The sequence below is a fragment of the Megalops cyprinoides genome, chromosome 2 (genome assembly GCF_013368585.1).
Source record: "Megalops cyprinoides isolate fMegCyp1 chromosome 2, fMegCyp1.pri, whole genome shotgun sequence".
Classification (NCBI taxonomy): Eukaryota; Metazoa; Chordata; class Actinopteri; order Elopiformes; family Megalopidae; genus Megalops; species Megalops cyprinoides.
In genome coordinates this window covers 54,764,963-54,790,345 of record NC_050584.1, presented here as the reverse complement: position 1 = coordinate 54,790,345, position 25,383 = coordinate 54,764,963, and the positions used below count along the sequence as shown (strand labels likewise).

General features: G+C 37.4%; 1 protein-coding gene across 4 annotated transcripts; it reads right to left on the bottom strand.

The window, feature by feature from the left end:
- Positions 1-6,651: 6,651 nt before the first annotated feature.
- Positions 6,652-20,049, bottom strand: lhx9 (LIM homeobox 9). 4 transcript variants are annotated; one of them, XM_036522664.1, is made up of 6 exons: positions 19,911-20,049; positions 16,275-16,543; positions 14,953-15,155; positions 13,844-14,199; positions 10,484-10,686; positions 8,155-9,771 (listed from the first exon to the last, which is right to left on the bottom strand). In XM_036522664.1, the coding sequence occupies exons 2-6, from the start codon at positions 16,446-16,448 to the stop codon at positions 9,517-9,519; spliced, it is 1,191 nt and encodes a 396-aa protein (XP_036378557.1). In that variant the 5' UTR covers positions 16,449-16,543; positions 19,911-20,049; the 3' UTR covers positions 8,155-9,516. The 4 variants fall into 4 exon arrangements, with proteins under 4 accessions (XP_036378560.1, XP_036378557.1, XP_036378558.1 ...); XM_036522665.1 differs by having other exon boundaries at positions 16,275-16,486; XM_036522667.1 differs by lacking the exons at positions 8,155-9,771; positions 19,911-20,049 and adding an exon at positions 6,652-7,208 and having other exon boundaries at positions 16,275-16,773.
- Between the last annotated feature and the right edge of the window lie 5,334 nt (positions 20,050-25,383).

The following is a 25,383-nucleotide window of genomic DNA, read 5'->3' as shown; positions in this document are numbered from 1 at the left end:
AACATCCCAGCATTCCCGGAGGAAAGGGGCGGGGCGCAGGTCACAGACTGGGCTGCAACCTCAAGTGTAGCGGAAATTTTCGAGACTTTTTTTGTACGGCGAACCGCTGCCAATGAATGACTTGCAGTTTATAAAGATCAATTGCTGCGGGTTTGCAAGACCAAAGTTTGTATTTTCAGCGCAATAACACACTTTGTATTAAAAAAGATGATAATAATAATAATAATAATAACTTCGAGAGGAAACAGACATTTGCATTAAAACATCTGGACGAAAGGTTAATTTTTAGAGATAATACAGTGTTTACTTTGCTATGAGATGTATGACACACGGGAAAATGAACAATAATTCAGAGAAATCTGCAACATCAGTTTGAATGCCACACTGCTGTTTAACTAGGCTAGAGACTGTGGCTCTTGGTGGAGTGGCACCATACTCTCCTTGAGAAGTGACCTGTCCACCCTTGGCCATGATGCATCATAGCCTCACAACAATGCAAAAACAGTTTACTTGAGTTAGGCAGTTAGGTCGCAATAACTTTTGCATGTGCTATTTAAAAGTTATTTGAATCTATATTATATCTATTTAGAATTTAAATCACTGATTAACTTTTATTTGAGTAGTTTCGAATAGCATTTGCTCCAGGGAACACACTTGTTTGACATTTTCATTTAAAGCGAAGGGTCATGTTCCTGTCACAACACTCATCAGTGAAATGCTTTGCTGACATTACCCAAAACAGTACTGGTAAATGTGCAAATAAAGTTTATTTCCTGACATGCAACTGAGTTGGATTACAGTGAATTTAGTCACTGTGGTGTAATTACTTTTGTTACATAGCAATAACTGTGGTTTCCATAGTTTCTACTTTAAAAAGGAAAAATGCAAGATATTGTTGCTACCCAATAATATTTAAAATTGGCATAAATGGTGATTTTAATTCCATGAAAGTAAACTCAACTAAATATTTTTAAAGAACATTCAACCCAGTAATACATACAGAGGATGCTTTGATATAAGAATACCAATGCACTCGAGTACCTTTTCAACCTCATACTTAATAATTAACTGATAATGTGGAAGTGGATTTTTTTTTAGTTCAGCAGCCTTTCTGATAACCCTCTTGCATATGAAAAACAGATCATGCCGTGTAGGTTTTCCACTAAGAAATATTTTGAACAGCAGTTGAAGATTAAAAGAAATGTCTCAGGGAAAGCTGTCAATTCTGTTGGTGAATAATGCTATATGGAATTTAATGGCATGAGTTATATTGGGTTTGCTTTACACCCACATTTTCTTTCAATGAGATCAATGCTGTTCAGTGACAGATAGGGACTGTCTTAAGTATCTTCAAATTTCAGGTTTCTGAGGGAATAATTATAAGGGTAGATGAAAAGTAATATATCACAGTGTGAGCCAAGTTCTACCCAGATATCCTCTGGTTCAGCATGCAAGTCTGTTTGTTGAAACTTGCTCAATAATAGCATTATATTTGCATTGTTCTAAAAGTAACTTACCATCGCAGTGCAGTTGTCTGATGCTAAATTTCACTCACTTTGAGAATTTCCATTTGATTTAAGGATTGTGAAATATAAATGGTCATGTCTTCACTTTCGTCTCTACAAATGCGTGTGTTGTATTTAAACTCTTGTGTTATTCTTTGCCATAATACCATCTTCCAAATTGATGTGCAAATAAATATTGGGGGGGGGGGGGGGGTGTTGCCTGATGTACATAAATTTTAATTTTCAGTAAACAAACTTGTCCAATGAGAGCTCAGTGTCTCTAAAGGCGATTACAGAGTGTATGAGATATTTTGATCATATTGACTAGAAAAGTACTGGTAGAGCTATTAATATCTCCAATAGCATATATTGGTAACAGCAGTAAAAATAGTTGCCCAGCCAGACTTGTACTATTATGTTGTTGGTCTGTTTTTCCATTTTAATGTTGTTTTATTCTCTTCACTCATCAGATGCATATTAGGGCAGCTGTGTGAATTTTATTGAAATTAATATCTTGTTTATAGTTTTTATTCTGTTCTGACTTAACCTCACAGTCTAAGGTGTCTTTGATTGTAGAGTACCTCAATAAAGATTACGGATTACATTATTCATGGTACATTGTGGATATACTCAGCACTCTGTCAGTCTATAATAATATGGTGTTGTGATGATTCACTGGCAGAACTGAAAGATTTTTAGTCAAAATTTCACATATATTTCATATATATTTATATGTTACTGAGGTCCAATGTTATATAAAGGCGATTAAGTTGATTCGCTGTACCTATAGATGCAGCTCGGCTGTATTTCACACATCTCTGAGTCTGTGTAGTCTGAAGGCTGCTCTTTCTGTGATCCACTGTCAGAATGTCTCCTAATCAGATATGCGCAAAAGAAGACTATCCATAAATTTATGAATGTTGTTCATTCCATATCTGGATTGTTTCAGAGTGTCATCGCAGTTGCACAGCTGACAGATTCCTATGTCATCTACATAGACTTCTAATGAGAAATTGAGCAGGATAAAAAGGTGCTTTATTAATTCCTCTCCAATAGTTTCAGCAGATATTATACTACTACTGCTCATACTACTTATAATAATAATATTAATTTTAGCTTTATTAATTATTGGGGAATCTTTCAATCATATTATGGTTTTAGATACATCAGCTCAAGAGCCAGTAGTAATACGTAGGCATAGGCATAGTGTGCAAGCAACTGCTGAACTCTCTTTTGTCTGTGAGCTGAAGTAGTTGTTGTTAATGAGGCTAGACCCCTTTCATTACAGGTCTATGGGCTGGAGTGAAAAGCAATCTGGTATTGCATGCATTAGGCCCAGACGTCATGAAAATTGTCTAATTCTTTCTTATTTCAATGAGGCTACTGTCTACGTGCCCGAATTTCCCATAAATCAGAGCATCAAGTCATGCAACACTTGTCTGTTGCTCAGAACGAATAATTCCCTCAATATAACAAACCCCACTCAAAATTCAGGGCATTGTGTTTTTGATGGCTTTCATCACTGAAGTTTTGCAATGGATTATCTATTCATCATCCTCAGCATACAGATTGAATATATTTTCACTATTTTCAAAAACTACATTAAAACAAAGATACCTACCTATTACTTACATTCTAGACAGTATCCCAGTTCAATGATTGTATCATTCATGTCAAATAAATTAATTGTAAATAACTTAAATCCCCATTGTTTCAGTCTTCACCCCATTGTGTATGTGACAAGGTTTTAATTTTAGCCACAATACAGACTGCAGGTTTGTCTAGGGCCCTGTTCACACCTTGTCACAATAAGACATCAAGGAGCAATGAGATGTTATGTGTATGTGCTGTTCTAGCAAGAAATGCGTCAGGGATAAATGAGAAGATTCCGTCTCTCTAACATTACACATAACCATACACATTCTCCTGATTATCTGTGATATTCACTCCTCAGATAATGGATTCTTTTGTTCTGACATTGTTGCTTTGACTCTGAGGGAAAAAAAAGATTGTCTGGAGATGTCCATAAAAACATTTCACCTTGAACAAAACCATTATTCTCTCACACCAGAAAACTCAAAGGATTGCTTTTTCTTCCTCTTTTTTTTCTTTTTTTATGATTGCTATAGGGTAAACTAGAATTACAATATAGAAACATACACCTAAATGCGGTCACAGCCTCCGTGTGAGAAACTTCACAGTGTAGAAAGCCAACAGATGGATTAAACACAAGCACGAGCCCTGAAGGACTGAAAGAAAAGGATGGGGTAAATGAATCTCAGAGTAGATGACCTGTCTCTGCAAACCTTCATTAATTGATACAGGGATATTCACAGATCCATTTTCCCACAAATATCATGGAATAAATCGTGTAATAATACATTTGTGAATGCACAATACGTGTTTATTCATGAACATAGTCGATTAATCTACAGCATTTTCATTTGCATGCCCTGTCCATAAATTAGGTTGAAGTATTCAGTGTTTTTCAGGGTTTTTTAATGTATTGTTATTTTATTGGAAATGTTGACAGTCTGGTTTTATATGCAAAACTCTCTCGATCAAAGATGTAAGATTGCATTAGAGGAAAATGGGTAACAGTTGCTCATAGCACAGCAGGAGAGAAATCAAAGAATGGGCCTACTGAGATGGCTTCCTGTCGGTGAGCACCAACACTCATCTCCACCTGTTCCCCATCACACAAAATACGATCACCACAATCCTCCGTACGAATCGCCGGTTGTTTGTCGCCGTTGCATTAAATAAGCCTTAAGGGATGAAGAATAGCTTTGTAAAGAGCTACACCTCATGGCACGTGTGTCTGATGAATGCTATATGGAGGTGATATACACGCTCAGCGATGGGAAAACGAGGCACTGGCCAGGAACTGGCAGCATCACAAGACCACCCGTGGCATTGACACCACATCAGAGTGATGCTCCCCACGTACACGGCCGAGCAAACTGCCTCCAGCTCTCCACGCTGCTGGCCTCTGTTTACTCCCACTGCCTGCGTTTTGTCTGGCCAATCAGGTCATTTCTCTGACAACAGCTTTTCAATCATGATACCCCAAAATCCAGAAGATGTCACACATCATACATGTACTCAGATACGTTATGTCACCCTTCCACACTAAATTTAGAGAAACAGAAACATGCTTTCTAAGTCTTATTATATATTTAACACTCTTGTGAATTAGGTAGTGTTTTTGTGCTGTGCATAAAGAATACTTGACCCCTATTTGCAACAGGTTATACATGCGGCCTTAACAAAGGCCTTTCCTCAGGTATAGTCCACCTTGACCTTCAGTGACAGTCTGTCCAGGTCAAGAGTGATGAGCCATGCCTCTGCTGCTTCCTGATCACACGGCTCATGTTCACCTCTCTCTGTGTTGTGGAGTGAACCGCCCGCTTCAGTCCACCGTTCTGTGAGGAAGCTGTATAAATTTTCCCAGCACCTTTGTGGATGAAGGTGGGCTCATTCCTGGCGTCTTCGGCATTTTCACTCATGCTCTCGTACAGGTTGAATGTACACACCGAATGAGGTATTGATCTAGGAATGAATTTTGCCTTGCTCAAAAAATGAATTTACTACCTACTGTCCATCGTCACAGCCTTATTGAAGTCGAATAATCAATCAGGGACACCAAAACTAAAAGTGATCAAAAACAAATGCAGTATGCGTTCATGATTAGAGCATACAATTGTGAAATACAGATGAATAAAAACAACTAAACCTGTCATGCCATGACATGCAGCACAAAAGATAGGTCATATGATACTGAAAATAACTGAAGGATTGTTTTGCAGTTACAATTTAAACAGTGTTTTAAAATGGAATGCTGTGGTATTAAATGTAAAGCATGTTATACAGTTCTGTTGCCTAATTTTGATCAACGGTTTATAGTTGTACAGTTTTCCCAAAAAACTGATATCTACACTAATCAACTAGTTACAAATTCACATAAAACATAAAAATGTGTGAAATGCTCAAACAACATGCATGACATGCTGATTATTAATAGGCAATGCTAAATATTAAACAAGGGTCACTTAATCTTTTGTAAATATAAAACAATTCAGTGTGTAAAATATACAGCACTACTATGATTCGAACAATCTTCCACCTCACAATATTTTTCATTTATTATTTCAGATATGAAGATATCATATACAACTTTGCAGATGCCCTTGTCCAGGGAAATGTTACATTGACCCCCCCATCCTCCTGCTGCTTTTACCTCTAACCCCCCCCCCCCCCCCCCAACAATTCAACAAGCAGCATTTATGAGAAAATCACTTTAAAATATTTCATTATGCTTTGACTCAGTGAGAAACCATTAAACACAATCTGACGTGTGTCCCCTGAATATGACACTGTTTCAAAATATTTATGGTTGAATGAGACTATAATTTCAATTTTTTGTATGCTCATATTGTTCTACAGGTTGTGAACTGTGGTGACCACACAAAGTCCATGTTTTATTTAAAGCAAGACGGAAATAATATAAACAAAAGAAAAATATACACAAAACAAATGTGAGACACCCTAAATATACATTTTGCACAACTTGCAAATGTTCATAACATACCAATAAATAAAAAAGTACTGTATGCGTGAGACAAAGCACAGGTTCCTCCTTGTAAATGATGTCACTAATAAGATTATTCCCCTCCCTTTGTGTACCTCTTGTTTCTCTGGCCGTCATTACATTTAGTGATGAGTTGTGAAAAGAATTGCATGAATAAAATGTTTGCAATAGTCCCTCAGAAGTGACACAGGTAAGTACTTTACTTCCATGAACTATTCTGCTGTTGTCTGAATAACATACTATCACCAAGGTCAACACATTCTTTGGGTGATATCTATACTCCATGCAAAATATGCACGTTTTCCATTGCAACGTACTGGCATCAATCACAGAGTTTCAGATGAAGATTTATTTTACAGTTACAACAAAAGACTGCATCAAACATGAGAGTATACATTGTAAAGAAATGTTAACAAGATGTAAAGGTGCATGCAAAATGTGAATGCTCTTTATCTTTTTTAACTTCCATTTTCTTTCAGCACAGCCATATGGCAAAGCACCAGCTCCACAAACTTCTTGATCCGCTTGCGTTTGATGGACATTTTGCAGCTGAGTTTCAAGGAGGCAGTTTGTGTACAAAAATAACACGTGTGACAAAAGAAACATTGTTTAGCAGGCTGATGGAGCAGTGTGTGTGTGTGTGTGTGTGTGTGTGTGTGTGTCTTTGTACAAGCGCTTGTGTCAGAATATCCTTTTGTTTTATTGAATGCATGCCTTCCCTTAAACACACATAGTCACCCCTGTGACTTGCTGCCAGGTTGCTCTGTGTTTTATAGCTATATATTTATACATCTTTTTTTTCAATGTGTGATCTTCATTTCAATACAAAGAGTAATGTCATGTCTTGTTTCACAATGATATAAGAACAGAACAACTCCTATACAGTGGGTTCTCCTCCGTTGATGCATTCAAACATTCAGGACAAGCTTTTTTTTTAAGTCCGTTTTACATTTTTTTTGGCTCAAAGATTTTAATATGCTATATCTTATCCTAATATTGTCTTTGTCTTCAATGGTGAGGAATTCCGATCAAAGTTTTCCTTTTCTTTTAATACTTTAGGGAATTTTCAAACGTCGGGAAGTGTGGCTGTAATGCCCCAAGATTTGTTCTCCCTGAAAGAAATCATAGAGTAAGAATTTATTAAACTACAGAGCAACCTGGCTTTAAGGGGTCTGCATTTAGTTTAACTTGACTTAATATCTAATATTAAGGTATGCTTTCCAGCATTCATTTGATTTCATTTTTAAAAGGATGCCATTTTCATGCATTAAAAAGCAATCTTTGTATTTTGGCATAGGCTACAGGGGTTTAGTTGCAAATCCATGGGGCATTACTTTGAAATAATAAACATCATAAATTGAAAATTAAAATAATCAAAAGAAAGAAAAAATGTAGAAAGCTGTCGTTGGACATTGGTCACTGAACTCTAATTGGTTGATGTGAAAAATTCTGGGAAATACCTCAGAGACAGCATATTATAACAAGAAATATAATGAAAAATAAAACTCATTTAAAGCAAAGTATTTTTATTCACACAAATTTAATAAGATATATAACAACCGTTTGGTCCATAAATATTTAAGGGGAAATAGTTTCTATACACCATCTTTATCAAGAAACAAGGAAACATGGACAATCTTGTTAGAACACTTACTGTACTATAAACACAAAGATCAATATATAAGATTCTTGGATTAACCAACTATATCTGAAAGAGTGCACAACTGCTTTCTATGACATCGCTGTCCCCTTTCAACAGGATACACAATAAAAAGATCTTCAGAAATAAGATGTAAAACAGTACAAAACTAGTGAGGCGTTAAAAGGATGTGAGTCAGATAACAAACAACACATATCCTGAATTTCACAAACTTTCTCCCAAGTTATAGCATAAGGCACATAGTAGAACTGAGTTAGACATCTACTTCATTAAGTAGATCTATAGTACCATTTTGTTCTACAAAAGAACAAATTTTTTGACACTTAGAATGAAATGTTTCAACCCAAGCAAGGACTCTCACTTAAGCTTTCAGCCAGAAGAAACATGTTTTTGGTCTGTTCAGTGGCAAGTGTCCGTAAAGAAAGGATAATATGGCCAAAAAGATAGAAATGTGGATGGAATTTTTTTTTTTCAACTGGCTCATTCAAAACATTCCAGCTCACGGAGGTCTTTCTAATCTTTCACCAGCCCTAAACCCAACATGTCTGCAGCTTTATTCTTCTTTTAATTTAATTTATTTTTGTCCTTATTCTTATCACCCTGAGCAACATGATAATAATGCACTTTCATCTGGGCAGTATATTGTCACTTTGCAATTGAACGTACGACTAATTCTACTGGCATTCTGAATCCAGATAAGTCCACTCACTCTAGTGTTTTTGTATTTAATGAGGATTAAAGATTATTAAAAGTGCTTTATCATTAAAAAAAAAACAATCAATTAAAACAGTGCCCACCCTTTTCCTGAAAGTTAAGTTACCCAATTAGAATTCTGCTCTCTTAATTTTTGTTGCTATTGTTTTTGTGGAACCATATCTGATAATAATACATAATGTATCTAAGCAACTACTTCACCTGCTGAACAATTACCACTGTACAGATCTATATTCTGTTAGCTTCCTGCTACAGTTGAACCAAAGCAAAATGTATATTGAGGTTAGCATCCACCTGGTGTTTGAGTTTAAGGTTATGGGTATGTACATTTTAATTAGGGCTCTAATTTTGACAATTTCATTTTGAATTGTGGTTCTTGGGGTACTCTGCATTCCTTTGCACTTTACAATTGCATATCACTAACATATACAATTTCAATTTGTAGACATGAATATGTAGACAATAGCTTGATTATTCGTATTTAGAGGCTATTTAATTTCTATGGTCCAATAACCCGTGAAAATCTAATCCTTGAAAGAGTATGAAATGAATGTTGGTTCTGAATGATGTTTTGCAGATATTTTACAAATTAATATTTTACAGTGTCCGATTTGAAATCTTAGAATACTCCTTCATAGGATGATGCCAATATACCACATACATACAGATCTTTGTGGGCAAGATAAATAATATTTATATATAATGAGTACATTTTGGAATGAAAGAAATTACACAATAGCTTCAAGGGGTTTTGGAAGTAGTCAATGCAGACTTCTGAATTAAATCAAATGAACAAATCAAATGTTCTGTGTTTCATTTAACTTTTTAACACGGTTGTTTTGGGGGTTTTCCAGAAATGAATATGTGATCCTTTTACATAATTACCAATGATGTCAAACTTTCAAATTTCTCGACATAACAAATCGCTGAATACACTACAAACTCAGCTGCCAAGCGGTTGCAAATGCTACACACCAATAGTCGTGTTTGAACATTTGTTTATTTGCTCTCCCAAGGACTGTCTCTGGTTACTTAAAAAAAAATCGTTAGAAAAGGTTTGTCAAGGTAGTTTGTGAGGGACTCCCGGATTCATGGCTGTCCAGACTAGAGGTCACTGAAGTCACTACAGTGATAGAGGGATTGGTCAGGTCTGTTAGTGTGGTCGCAGTGCTGGGTGGGGTGAGAGCTCCGCTGTCGGACGAGGGCGGAGGAAGTGACGTGCCGTCTGCCTTATCAACACCCCCATTCTCCTGTCGCAAAACGTTCCTTCTGAATTTGGCTCTTGCGTTTTGGAACCAAACCTGCAAACCAATCCCAATGTCTTTACTTTTTTTGGTCTGATTCTGTTGGAATTTATTTGTATTCTTATTTTAAAATGCAATACTTTTAATGTTATTTACACCACATTTTACTGCTACAGAACACTTCATATTGGCAAAGAGCAGAGGTCAGTAATAAGTTTAAATTGCATTTAAAAAATGGGGCACTGGTTTTGACACGAATCAAAGGAGCTCTACTTGGTTCAGGAAGTAATACAAATATAGAACAAAAGACCAGCTGGAAGCAGAATGTTGCATCCACAAGAATATGTGTGTATACAATATGTCAACATTTAGAGGTAAAATAAAATGGTCATGGAACATATTTTGTCTGTGGAAATAGGGTTTAATTTTCCACATTACCATACATTATCCACATTCCATCATCTTTTGTCTTTTTAAATAGGTCCACATATGGCGCAGCCAACCTTTTGGACATGGGAAGTCATTTTACCGTTTACCCTATTGATCCCACTGACATTATGAGAACAAGCAGTGGATGGAACATGTCTACAAGCTGAACCCATACAATATGTGACTCTTCCTGTTTGCATGAAATGAGAACCATTCAAATGACTGTGGACATAAAATAACGGAAACAGAAAGCAAATAAACCAAAGGGTAAGTAAATTATATGAAATCATCATCTAAACAGAGGATGCAGAATAAAGTTAAAGGATAGATGCGTGCTTACCTGAAGAACTCTCTTAGTGAGCCCAGTTTTCTGGGCAAGTTGCTTTAGGTCCTTTGCATCGGGATTGTGGTTGATGGCAAAGTAGGACTTCATGGTGCGGAGCTGGTGGTGCTTAAAGGATGTCCGCATACGTTTGGTCTTCTGGGAGGGAGGGTAAGGCTGTTGGTCTCGGTCCAGGTGATCAGCCTCATTTTCATTACAACCTGAGTATGGACAGTAAGAAAAGGTCCTCAGTGATTCTACAAGGATGGTTGATTAACAGTTCCACCTGGCTGGTAGTGGCCATTTGCTGCCTGTCTCCTAAGTGTTGACTTCTTAGTCAGAATTTCTTTTTTTACATGCATTCCACAGCATAGCGTTGCAAGGATGATAGTTTTTCGCAATTGTAGCTCAATATAAAACAAGCATGTAAAAAAAGTTTAGATTAGCCTTAGTGCTTCAACATTTTACTCATAAAGAATACCTTCCATTTCTGCAAGTTACCTCAAAACCTGTTACATTTTAAGAAATGCAGTTGGAACAGACATTAAAAAGGAATGCCCCCTCTCCATTGCAAAAACAAATGTTTATAAAAATCTTTGGCTTGGGTTTTGTGCAGAAATTGTGAAATATTCCAGCAGACATGCCTGAACTCTTTAGAGGGACTGAGAGTTATCCTTGTCTTTTTAAAGAATTAACGAAGTCATATTTTAGAAATGTAATGATCTCTTTTTCTCCAATTTGCAGTATTTTACTTAAGTTTATGAATACCGAACTTTTGTCTGCAAATGGCCATGGTCGGACGTTTACTAACTGTTGCTCAGGGCCTGATTCGGTCTTTTCTCAAGGAGCTTTGACCTTATTTTCAACAACGAATTCAAGGCTTCGCTCGATTTCACGTACATATATTGTTTTTTTTTCCAATGCAAGATGCTGCAAAAGCTGAAATACTTCAACGAAGAGAATACTTATTTAAATACATAACTGAAAATTGGAGCGAGCATGCTGTGGTAGCATTGGATTCGCTTTAAGGGAAATGAATACCTGGAAAAAAAAAACAGTACTGACTTCTATTCAGGGGATTTTCCAATTAAAACTGTATTTTTAGCCAACTGTAACCCCACATGTCAAGCTGTTTTGTCAACGCTGGAAACTGAAATCAGTGTATGATACGTAGGCCTACGTGACTCATACGAATGCACAGAATGGATTTATAGTATTTCAACTGGATACATAATACAAGTTATTATTATTACTATTATTATTATTGTTATTATTATTATTATTATTATTATTGGTGCTGGTCTGAAAAAAAGTTCAACCATATATTTGACTTCAGCAAAAGTTGAATAGCCTGTTCCTGAATCCATCTAGAACACAACATGCGTCCACTGACTACCCACCCTAAAAAAAAAAAAAAACCCTATAATACTCACATGCGTTACGGGCTGAATTTCGGTTCACTCACTGAATCAGAAATGAACCTTGCAGACCTAGCCTTGTCCAAACTTCTAAGATGAAGCCAAGAAACATTTTATTCTCATTATATGACGTTTACTATTTTGTATTTTTCTTAATTTTGAAGAATATATCCCATTAAGAACCTTTACATGAGCGCTTCCATCTAACAGTTAACAGTCAAATGTGTAACTAATGTAACATCCTAACGATTCCGCAGTGCAAAAGCGTCTTTTGACTTTAGCAGGAGGAGCTTCGATACAACACAACGTAATACATTCACAATTACTTCATTTCCCTCAACTGTCTTTGTTTTCATATGTCTCATCCTAGTAATGTCCACCAGGGGTCCCTACATCATCAACAAACATGCACAACCGTCCATAACCAATGGGAGATTACCGGTTGAAAGGGATAAAATATGCATTGCTGTAATAGGTTATTCGCACAAAGCCACGGTGATTTGTCTTCGAGAGATAAATGAATCTCTAGATAATTAAATGTAACTTTGCCTCATTTTCATATAATGAGAATAATACTTCTAACTAAGTAAAGTAAAGTTTTTAAACGTGAAACGGTTCAGCAGGCCTATATCTATGGATCATTTTATTTTCTCTGTTTTGTACAAAACGATATATAAAGCTACTTATCCATTTTATTTTGCTTAATATCTTTCAAATACAAGAACTGATATAACCACATAAAGCGTTTACGGCCAACGCTTAAAGATGTCCTGTTTTAAATTCTTCACTCGCCTTCATCATAACCACATTTTGCGTGTTGCGCGCTAGTTGTTAGAGTGTGTTAAGACTGTGTAGATTTTGTTGTTAAATTTAACAAAGTAATAACCTGATAATGGTTTTAAAAATCGTGTTTGTACTGTGTTGTTTTTCGTGTTCATTTCATTTAGGCCTAGTTCTTTTTAAAATTTTAATCTAAAGTTTTTAGACTAATAGGTGTACAGTATGATAGGTTAAAATGCAGCAAATACGTAATACTGTTTTACACGTATCAAAGTGTAATGTGGTTCTTCATAAGTCGAGTTTTTTTTTTTTTTTTACATTGGTCGGTGTGTAACTAGTCATTTCTGAGAACAGAAGTGACCTTTTGAGGGTGATTCAGAACTGGTTGGAAGCCAGGGATTCCGACGTCACCTTCAATTAACACAGAACAATTAACACGCAGATTACCCTTATTTCTCTCCATTCATGAAGAACAGCACAAACTTGGCACACAAAGCCAAACTTGCTCAGCCAGACGATAATTGTAAAAGCGGTAACAAAAGAAACGTTTGTGGCCTGGATTGTAACACACAACATTTGAACGGTAAAACGAGAATACACAGAAATGTATGTCGCAGGGAATGAAGGCATTATACATTTACATAGGCGACACATTCTGCACTGCAACTGACGTATATGAATAGTCTGTTCCATTTTAAATATTTTTCGTGGCCTATTTAATAATTTAAACAATCAAAATCAAGTATAATGACAAAATAATTTGCCGACGTTCTTTTAACGTAGGCTTAAAGTGGAATGCAAACTATTACACACAAACAAGTAAATGCACAAGTAAGAGGAGATATTTTCTAACAAAAATGCAAATACGTTAGAATGTGTTTTAATTTGCTTGATAAAGCTAATCACAGTGATTGATGGCGCAATGTAACTGCAATCATCTCATTTGTCTCTGGTTTTATCGGAGTGAAATGTGAGTGCCGTAAATACTTACTTTGAAGAAATATAATTAGGAGTAATGATTAATTTTGATGGAGTTATAAAGTTCTGCTTGTGAGATCCTTTCGTTTCGAATTTAAGTCGTGCCCATTTAGTGTGTGCACAGGATGAGGTTTAATTTGCGTCGAAAAACCGTAAATCATAATTGTTGTGTTTTCGTGTGGGTGCCATGCGCTCTACTCACCTGAGTTGTAACTTGAAATATCTACCCCCATGGCCGGGCTCTTCCTTTTCCGTGGCCTTCCTTTCTGGACCGTGCCAGTGCCATTAAAATAAGGCAATGCCAGCCCCCCACCTTTGGCAGCTAATTCAGTGTAGTTTAATTGGGGGTGGTATTCTCCCTGGATGAGGGTTTCGAAGTGGACCCTGCAGTACACCAGGTTATCTTTCATGCCGAAGTGGTCGCCAGTGGTCAGGGTCTTGTTACATGTGGTACAAGTAAAGCAGCTCAAGTGGTACACCGAGTCCCTGGCGCGCATGACCATTTCCGAGGCCGAAATCCCAAGGTGGCAGCGGGCACATCTCTGCACGGAGAACCTTCTGGAACAGTAAATGATATTTAAAATAATATACATGCAGACGTCAGGTACACAAGTAAAGCCAATAAAAACAGATATGTAACCACATCTGTAATATTTAAACAAAGTACGATAGAATAATATAACGACCAAGCACTTTGTTTTGCGTCACAAGGCCTCAAGCAAAAAAAAAAAAAAAAACGTCGACCTTGATGTACAGCTCACGTCCGAAAAATATTTCATTTTTGAAACCATTCTTTTTTCCCCCAAATAAGCTTCTCTACGTTGTCAGCTTTGTTGACATTCATTCGCTGTTGATTATATATGAATAGACATTAATGTTTGGATGCACGTTTCCTTAATATACCTTTTCTGTCAATAGTGGAACTAAGTGTAGGCAGGGCCATCAACAGCTGGTCAGAAAGAAATACATTTACCCGAGTAACGCTTCATTAAGCAACTAAAGCAGCATTAATTTCACTAGTGCTCCGATCTGGATAAGTTCACTTGGCATATTAAGCATAAAGGTCGGACTGCGTAAATATATAAACATTGGCGTGGATTCATGTTGTTTTCTTGTTAATAACGTAATATATCATATTTACTCACAAGTGTGTGTTTGTGCGTGTGTGTCTATGCAACAACTTTCACATGAACGTTGTGTATGCTAACACTGGAAGTGCAAAATTAAAACTGTGAGGGTAAATCAAAATGGCAAATGAAACCAAGAACGATCAATAGCATTTTCCAAATCTCAACATACATGTGTTTTTACCTGTAGTAATCCTCTTTGCAGTAAATGCTGCCATCCTTTGCGAAACACGTGAGCTCAGATTCCAGGGCCAGTTTACACTCACAGCATTTCAGACACCTCAGGTGCCACTGCTTATCCACGGCCAGCAAGTAGTATCTGTCGGAGATTTTACCGCCACAACCAGCGCACAGGGCCGGCTTCTCTGGGCTCATTGAGGGCATACACTGTAACAGGAGTGACAAGAAAAATAAAATGGAGAATGAATGGCCACCGTCTTATGTTTAACAGGACGATGCGTTCCCTATCTTGTTCGAGGCGTATGTGCTGCAATAAATCAAGAACATAAAGGAATGAGGCCATCCATTACTGTTTTGGTTAAAAAAAATCCTCCACTGTGAATAATTTCGTAACCACAATGGGTATATGATAGACAAGGTGATTAAAAAGTTGAATTTAGATTAAAAAGGAAATTAGTGCAAAATATAGAATAAGCTCAGATGTAGCCTACCTAACAAGAGAAACTGTTTCTACATCCGTTCTTTATACAGCAAAGCGCGCTGTCTTAGAATTTTCAGTTATAGCGATACATCTTACATAAAAAAGCTCAATAACAGTTTGAATCGAATTAACCCATTTAAGGAAATTCAGTTAAAAAGTGATTATTTAGTGAGGTATTTATTAAGAACTTTAGCAATAAATATCTGGTAAAGCTTAAACTGTGTTTTTGATACATGATGATGTAAGTAAACGTGTCTGTAACTAATTAAACGAGAACAAGCAACCTATATTGATAGTACATTAATACAACAACTAATAACCGTATGAACTGTTATTGTTAATATTAGTCGTAATGGGACTTTAAATAACCTTTGTTAATTAGGCCGCTCACACTTTTTCAATTTAAAATAAAAAATTAGTTTATCTTTAGGACAGTTGACTGACTAATACGACCGTAAATACATCATATTATACGTCCGATTGCATATCGCATGTTAATTCAGTGTAACTAAACGCGATTTTTTTACATATATATGTGTGTTTTTTTCAATCCGTATGATTAGCTATATTAGCTATGATAAATGATTAGCAGTTTTTTTTTTCAGAAGGTATTTGGTAAAGGCGTTTTATGTTTTACTATATATTTTTTTTGTCTCAACTTGATTAATTGGAGTCTTACAGAAGGCGAGCTTCAGTAATCAAGGCAGGCGCGTTGTGGAAAACGGGTAAACTAATGGTAAAGAGATACAATCTCAACTATTCTGTAGGCCCTTAGCAAGCTCTCTTTAGATGAAAGACAAATATATTAATTTAAGGACGGGCAAGATTAGAGCATATCTTCTTACCGTGTCCCTTCCGTTCATTTGAACGCCTTTCGCCAGACGAGACTCCGTTTTAGATCTCCTTTCCATCTCCTCCATGATTCCTTGAATATGATCCCCGGAGATCCCGTGGAAAAGCATGGCTGCTGGACGTAATGTGCAACTGCTCTCTTCTGCCTTGCACCCCACAACTTCCATATACAGTCCCCCCGAAGCCTCAGATCATCCGAGTAGATCTAGAGCGAGAGGTTCACGCAGATGGAAAAGCTTCACTTCCTTGCAACTGCAAGCAACTGAATAAAAAAAAAATACAATACGATAGACAGAGAATGAGGAAAATCTCAACAACGTCTCTCCACTCTGCTAATGTCTTGCAGAAAAGTAGTCCAGATGATAAGGCAACCAAAGTGAGAGCTGGTGGTTGGTTATTATAGTAAAAGTTGAAATGTATGTTTTCAACAGTCCCCGACTTTCTTTAGGGTTCCGAGTGCTTGAAGGTCAGGTTGGGACTGCCTGAATTTGAGAGCTGTGTCCTATTTGTGAAGAGAGCAAAAGCCTGCCCAGTTTGGATAATTTGGTAGGAGGAGTTCTCCCTCTCTGAATTGCCACTGATTTCTATTCACCAACAAAGACCTGTCATTCTCCACTCAAACCCCTGGTGATGGGCAGCACGAGCACAGACAAATACTTGGTATTGACATTTTTCATTCTTTTTCATATAATTGACTTTTTGATTCGTTTTCACGAAAAAAAGACACTCAGGCAGAAAGCAACACCGTTCTTAACGTGAAAAAGTCTATTCTTTGTTATTTGAGCAGGAAATAACTTTTTGAGACAAGTACGCTAAATGAAATCCAGAAACAAATTGGGCTTATTTTTTGTATGGGAGTTACTATTACAAGGGTTTACAGCGATTAGTTGTAATTTCATTAATTTGTTCTTATGACGTTTTGAGCGAGATTTTTTTTTTTTTTTTTTTTTTTTTGTGGCGAGAATGAATAACATAGCGGCACTTATTTAGCCTATTGCATTTGTCGTGTTTGAGAGAGCACCATTCTGCAGTGGTGTACACATAACTTTGGGAAGTGTCGCTTGCATTTTATTTACATACTTTAAAGGCGTTGAATAAATAGTTAATATAAACTTTAAATTTTATACTTCATACGAACTCGATTTGAAGACGTTTCCAGTGAAGAATGTGAACCTATGTGCATTTTGTGCGCGTGAGTGTGTCTGTCTCGTGTACATGTACACCACTAACCCACTTGTCTTTATGTTAACTGGCAGATGAGTTATAAACTTGAGTTCCTAAGGAGTTATAAACGTGAACGTGTACAAGCATTTGAAAACGGTAGCTCGCGCGGGTGGTGCACACGCGGTCCAACGTGTATTTTGTTGCAAGAGGTAGCCTTACAACAAATTGCATATGTTGTCCAGATATAAACGATCTAGTCCACGAGGCCAAACTGCATGTGCAAATTAAATGATCCCAATCAAGTGAAATAAGCTGTGCTTGCCATTTCGCTGGCATGCTGTAACGTGACAGCAGGGCTGCTATTTACTGTAAATAATATAATTAGTCCATTTAAAGAATAACCAGCGTTGCTTTTGATTGAATCGGTATCTATAGGGTATTTAATGAACGATATCAGAGGTTTTCTTGTCGATGTAGACAATATATTTCTCGTTTTTTAAAATGGCAGAGGCTCAGAGCAATGTACAGCCTTAAGGCCTTCATCATTCCAATATTTAAAATGGAAAGCAGGCTACATGTGCAATGCATATGAGTTATGCACGAACAATAGGAAATAATATGGAAACATTTCCCCTATAAAATCTGCTTTCAGGTCATCATTAACTCTACATGAATATTGTATCTATTTATCACGCGTCGTGACCGAGGCCAGCTAGAAATAAAGGTCTTAATGAATTAAAGGTTTTTGTGCTTAGACAAAAAGAGGACTCTTGATCCATTTGGCCTGATAATAGACATCCTCAGCTTCAATGGAAATACAGGTGCGGAATATGCTTTCGTCAACACCGATCATTTTAAGATGTTACATTTTCAATTAACTTTAAGATCAGTTGTATCAGCTATAATTGGGCATCTGCAATAACACTGCTCATAAATGGCCATAAATGGCTCAGATCTGAACCGAGTAACATTTCTGTTACTTCTGGAGTGTGTGTTCTTTTCGGTCTGTCAGGTCCCTTTAATCATCCGCTGACTGATGAAAAAGACACCGGCGATTAATTTCACGTGCAAAAGGACACGGGGCAGGCGAAATTCAAATACTGAAATTCAATTAATAGCAATTGCTTTGTGACATTACGGTGCGCGTTTTAATATCGTTTTATTTACCCCAGTTCACACGCACATCTACAAAGGTGTGTTGCACACACAAACACGGTAAATATTTTTTAAATCTTTTTTTTTCTAGTTTAGTCACGATAAAATATTTCACAAATATAACTGTGCATCACATTCCTAAAAAATATGAAGAAAAAAGTGGAGATGGTTTAAATCTAAAAGCCTTCGGGGATGAGCGTCCTTTGCCCAATTAAACCAATTATTTGAATCGATATTCATGTCGATTCATTTTCAAACACAAACCTTTCAAAGACAAAACAAAGAGAACTGCTTCATTTATATAGTTTGTTAGAGTAGCACACAATCGAAATCAGCTATGTGTTACGTTCACAGTATTATTTGTGCGTAAATCAACAACGAACAATGTTTTCCTTGGAGCTGGTGAAGATGTTCGAGCTATTGCATTGATACTGGCATGTAACATAAAGGTTATTAATGCGAAGATGATCTTGGCATTTAACTATCGAGATCATGTACACTGACCGCCAGTTTGCCTCCAGTATCAGAATAAATTGTACAGACACTAAGACGCAGGCATTTAGAAATTATTAGTTCTCTTCTAAAATAAACTTGTTGTGCTTATATTATCTTCGCAAGTAACAGTGCCCTTATTGGGAAAATGGGTGTTGACTGACTTTATTTTACGAACATCAAATAGTCCTGATAAATAGTACAACATATTTGCTTGAATTGAATTTCATAATAAGCCTGTCCTGTGTTTTGAGTCGTTTGTTCATAGGCTAAGCCATGCGGAATTTTTTTAAACCAAGAATACAAAACATTGTCAATGACATTTATCGATGTGGAAAACAATTATTCAGAATACATTGATATTATTCTTCCCAAACAGGGGATCAATTAAAAATCTGCACATGCTGCCCCATGTATTAGTGAAGCATACGTATTCCCGGTTGTATTCACCGCAGGGTCTTTCCAATTGTAGCTTTGAATCTTGCAAAACAAAATGTTAACCATGCACATGCTCTGTCTTCAAAACAAGGTCACACGGGAGGCGTATATAGGGTAAATACATAATGACAATTCATCTGACTAATATAATTTATTTTAAAGAAATTATGTGAAGTATTCTTCCACCTTTAAGAAACATATACCTGTCATTAAGGGAAATTCTTCGTGCAGTCATATCTTCGTTGCCATGTAACTCATCTGCTAAACCTATCGATGCTAATTTTTCCACTCTTGAGGAAAAATAACATGGATGATAGATATTAAATTCCTGATTAAGACGTTTTTAAAAATAGCAATAGAATGTAGAGCGTTAGACTTACCTTGTTCCTTAAGACGCTTCCCTGTGTCAAACTGCGTCGCGGTGAGAGAGGGGAGGATACGCGATAGAAGGCAGAGGCTCTGCCAGTAGATGGGGGTTGTTCCTTGTTTCTTGTCGTCCCAGTGTTAATTAAAATAAACCCATTGCTTGGCGAACAGACATACCTTCCTCTCTTTCTACAGGATTTCACATATACATATACCACGCCATGTGCGCCAATACTGAAGTATTGCCGACCTACGTCGAAGGTTGCATGTGCGTATTCTGTAAATAATATCAAATATGTATTCACGTCTCAAAAGACACACATGTTTCTTGATATTCCAGGTGAATCCAAATTTAAGAGAAGAGAACATCCATTTGTAAGTATTTGAAATCAAGACCAAAATGATTCTTCAAAAAATAAATTAAAAATTAAAAATTCATTCTAGTAAGTGTGAACATTTGTGAATAAGTTGCGTCACACGGCTTTGTAAACTTTGAGATATTTTAATGAAGGATATAGACTTTCATTAATCTGGTGAAAATAATATAAATGGCAAAAACTGTAAGTCTATACAGTCTTCGGTTTTGATGAGTTTATGAGAAGTCAAAACCAATACTGCTAGAGGGATGATATGCATCTGGAAAAAATATAAGAGGGTAACTCTCTGAAACAAACGCTTATAATTTGTTCACTGCGGATAATCATTCTGTATAAAGTTGCCGTACCTTCTATAGCCTAATATGTTGGACTGCGTTTGTTTAGCGGAAAAGAACGCGCTGTCTGCCTTTGGTAAAGAATAAAGGTTAAAATTCGAAGAGGGTGTCTGATTCACCACAGAGAAACATGCTACAAACCATAACAGTGGTCTTAAAACAGCATCCCCAGCCAATTTATTTGAATATATAACATTTACTTTCATTTAGAATTATGAAAATAATTTACAATTTTCAATATTTCACCTTACACATTTGTCAAAATCAAACATTTATTGGATTGAACATTTTAATGTCTAAATACATGCAACTTTGTGATCCACGATAAGAAACATCATATCACATAACCTACGTCGTTCAGCCCCAAGGCAAATTGTTAAATAGCTGTCGCAATTTCATAGACTCTGTTAAAGGGTAGTGTTATTTTATGAAGAGAAGCGCTAGCTCACTCACATGCAATGATACGTTTAGTGGAAATAATAACCATTTAGCTTTATTTCCCTTTAAGAGAATGTTTGGCATAAATGCTTTAGTCTGAAATACACACTTCTGCAATATTTCTACAGACTGTTATTTTGTTAGTTCGCATTAACAATAGTCCAAACTCAGTTTTGTCGAATACTTGTGATGGTTTGTTTGCACGGACCGAAGACCGGTGTTTAAAGCGTGTTTGATTCGAAAATGTTGACATTTTAATAGAACCATAGTCTATAGGCATGCGTTAATGAATTTATCGGGCAAATGCCCAAATGGTCATTTTCACGGTCACCCACTGTTAAAATAAAGATGGGGGATATACAAACATGAAAATACTGACCGGCGACAGCAAGTTAAAACATTGCAATATTAATATATTGCACATTGTTGCATATATGACAACTGCAATATTAATATATTAATATTCACTGATTATTTATTTATTTTTGGTTTGTTCGCTGAAATCCACCGAAATTCACCGAAATCACCCTATTAATTTGAGTGTCAGAGAAAATAAAATACATTTAATGTAGAATAATTTGACTGAATGATTCAGTCCAAAGAAAAAATTCGAATTGGTTGCAGCCTAATCAAGAATTACCCATTAGTGCCCTGTTTCTATGGTAACAGCATAAATATGGCTAATAAGAATAATCTCATTGGATATTTATTTTTTTTTTACAAAGGTAGGCGGCAATCTCCACTTCAAATTACCAACTCATGTAAAACTCATAGCTGACCATAGTTATTCCCATTCTCTTCTATAGTAAATAGTTAAATACCCGCGATGTGTAAATTGGGGGGTATATAGGCTACACACACACACGCGCACACACACACACACGTAATTCTATATACAGAGATAACAATTTCCGTCGTTTTTGTAATAATGCCGCTTCAAACTTGCTATAAGTTTACATGTCACACGCGAAAGCAGTCTGTAAAACAGAAACAAAATGATACTGCATTCTGATTATAACGACGTGATTGCTGATTAACTTGATTATTCTGTAATAAAAGACTAATTGCAAAACAACCATGCGCACCAGAGCCTATATGTATTTTACTGCTCCTATATGAATAATGGAATCTGATCAACATTGGTAAAGGAAATTATAACGAAATTGTAATGTGTTCCCCCAATATGTGGGACTGTGTTTCAGTGGTACTTCAGCAGCTATTATTTCAAATGATTTTTCTGTGATTACAAAGTCTGTAACATAGCAGTAATTCACATTCAGAGCAAAGTTCTATGTTGCCAAAATTTGACAGTAGTAAACACTTTGGGGGTAACCACAAACTGACTCAGATTAAAAAAAAAAAAAAATCTCTTCATGCAAGACAGAAACTTCGGGGTTATACCGTCAGCAACGCCTGGTACTGTGACACTCCAAGGAAGCGATGACGAGGGGGAAAAAATGGAGTCTGATGCCAAGCAGAAATAGCTTAGTCTACTCCCTGAATTTAGCTGGCTGGTAAGCCGTGCTGGAATATACATAAACATAAAATGAACACAAATGCTTAAAAGTAATCATTAGACTTGAATTACCCAACACGATGCAGAGCAGATACAACAATGCAATCCAACTACTATACCGCCCCCTCCCCCACCAAGGAAAATTAAGGTACATTTGCATTTGATATTATGGAGATGCATGTGTTTGATTCGGGGGGAACTCCTGGTGACAACTGAACTCTAGCTGGAGACCCCCTTCAGCTCTGAGACCTCAAAGCTGTTTCCCGGCCCCGCCCTGCTGGAGCTCAGCTCGCAGCTTCCTTTCTTTACTCCCCTGTCAGAGTAGCCCTCCACAAGCGGGTCTCAGCTGCCCGACTGCCTGGGTTGAGGCTCAGGCCCACTGCAGCTGCCCAGTTCCTGGAGATCTGGTGTACACAATCAGCCCTCCGCTGGTTACAGCCACTGGGGACCACGTGATACTGGTATTGGCAGGCTGGCGTGTATTGCACAGCTGTTGCAGGGAATCTAGCAAGGAACAGCCCATTATCAGGCTCCTCATACTGGCTGGATGTAGCAACCCCTCTGCTGGAACTTCAGAGATGGCTTTTCTTCAGTCTGTTCCCCCCCACCTAACCCCCCCAAGCCAGCACACCACTTGAGCAGCCTGAAGGAGCACGGCTGCTCTCTGGGATGCCGTTCCACAACACTCCGAATGCTGGCGCATCTGGCATAAGTTCTGCGGCTTGACCACCAAGAGAGATCGTGGAAGATGCCCTTTGTCCTTTGGATCTATTCGCAGCCCTGTCCAAAGGCATCTGGCTAGCTGACTGTCATTCAGTTGTGTGTTGCAACTTTTTTTTTTTTCTTTTTGCCTAATTCAGCCACAGGAGCTGGTAGCCTATCTGACCACCACTGGCCCACTTTGGAAACTCTGCCTGGGGCTGGCTGACATTGTCTCTGTTGCAGGACCAGACAGTAATGTGGCAGTTGCTCAGCTGCTGCTTGAATCAAATCTCTGGCTCCACATCACCGCCTTCCACCCCCCCCCCCCCCCACCACCTACCCCCCTTTACACTCCCCTCCCACCCCAGATGCTGGAGCTGATGTTTCTCTCTACCATCACTCAGCTGCCACTCGGGCTCCACCGCCGACTCCGTGTCACCTTCTCCTCTCCAGTGGATGTGGATCTGGCCGCGGGGCTCCGGGTCCAGCCTGTCACCGCCTTCCAGCGGCAGCTGTAGAGGGCAGCTTGCCTGGACGATGGCTCGCCTGCTGCTCCTGGAGCTGTGCTATTGTGTTCCTCCGCAGCATATGTTTCGGCTGAAGGTCAGTGCACAGACACCAAAGCTTGGAGCATGCCTGCGTTTCCCCCACACAGCAGCCTGGCCGAATATGAAGTCAGTAGGACTACATAGTCATGCTGTTCAAGTTAGGACAGATGCTGGTTACATGCTAAAATTGGGCCGCCTTAACCTTTTTCATTGTCTTTACCTGGAATTAACTGCATTTTTAAAAAAGCAGCTCAAAAAGTAGCATAAAGACATAAGGACATAAGGACATATAACAGCATTAAAACACACCATTCAGCCCATCATTTTGATATAAATATGGCTGGAGTTGGAAGTTTCCACAGCAGATATCAAACTTGACATCTTTCATCAAAAATGGTCAATGTTTGGTATGTTATATAATGTAATACTGGATATATATCCTTAATTGTCAGACATCCAACCCTTTATATGTTTCATTAGGTGTGGCTTGCTCTAAAATCTTTAAATGGATATCTAATGATTGAGTCACAATGCTTGTGTTTCTAACAGTAACACGTTGATTGTGTTTTCTGTTATCCCAGAATGTGCTGTAATGGTATTCAACCACACATCATAAGTATTGCGGTTTTAACAATTTTTAATATTTAAATATTTAACTACTTTTAATAGCTAAAACTGCAGTACATTTGATGTTGTGTGGTTGAATACCATTACAGCACATTCTGGGATAACAGAAAACACAATCAAAGTGTTGCTGTTAGAAAGCACTGCAGTTTTAATTATTTTTCACAATAGTTAAACAGCAGTACTTATGAAGATGTTAGACTAGTCTTTGACCATTACACAGACTCGTGATCCAGCAGTGATGAACAAAAAAATGAACAGTATTGAACAGCAACACAATATAATTTAAAATGTAATGGCTCAATTTGACAGACTCAGCTGGAAAACTTAACCTGATATGTTGAGTGCTTGTAAATATGAACAGGGAGGATATAATTGCAAAAGCTTGAGAACCGAGGAAAGAGTACTAACCAAACTTTGATCATATTTAAAGAGACCGTTGTTTATCCCTCCTATACTGTTTGCATATATGTGGATTTTCAGTATTGAATATTGAGCCTACTAAGCTGTGCCAAGAACTGTGACAGAAGAAAACAATGTGGCGTGACAGAATTACTCACAGGTTGCACATGAAATCTTGGAAAGTTGGAACAAACATGAAGTGGAATGTCTCAAAGTAAGAGATCAGTTGATTAAACTGAGGATGGTAAGTGTTTGGGGCTATTGTAATTTAACAGCAGAATTGAGAGCTCTGGAAACCCATATTCATAAATCCGAGTACGATAAATCACCGTCAAGAAAACCTGTCATGTTGTTGAGATTGCTGCTGTTGCTATAGAAGGAAAAAGAACGATAACAGAAACTTGAGGAACTGTGAATGTGTCCTTCCTGCACACCGAACATTTATGCTTATTTAGCTGAGCAGCCAATAACTGTGGTGTGACAGGTACATTTAAGTCCCAATTGATGTAATTGAATAATGAAATCAAAGGCAATGAGATAATTGT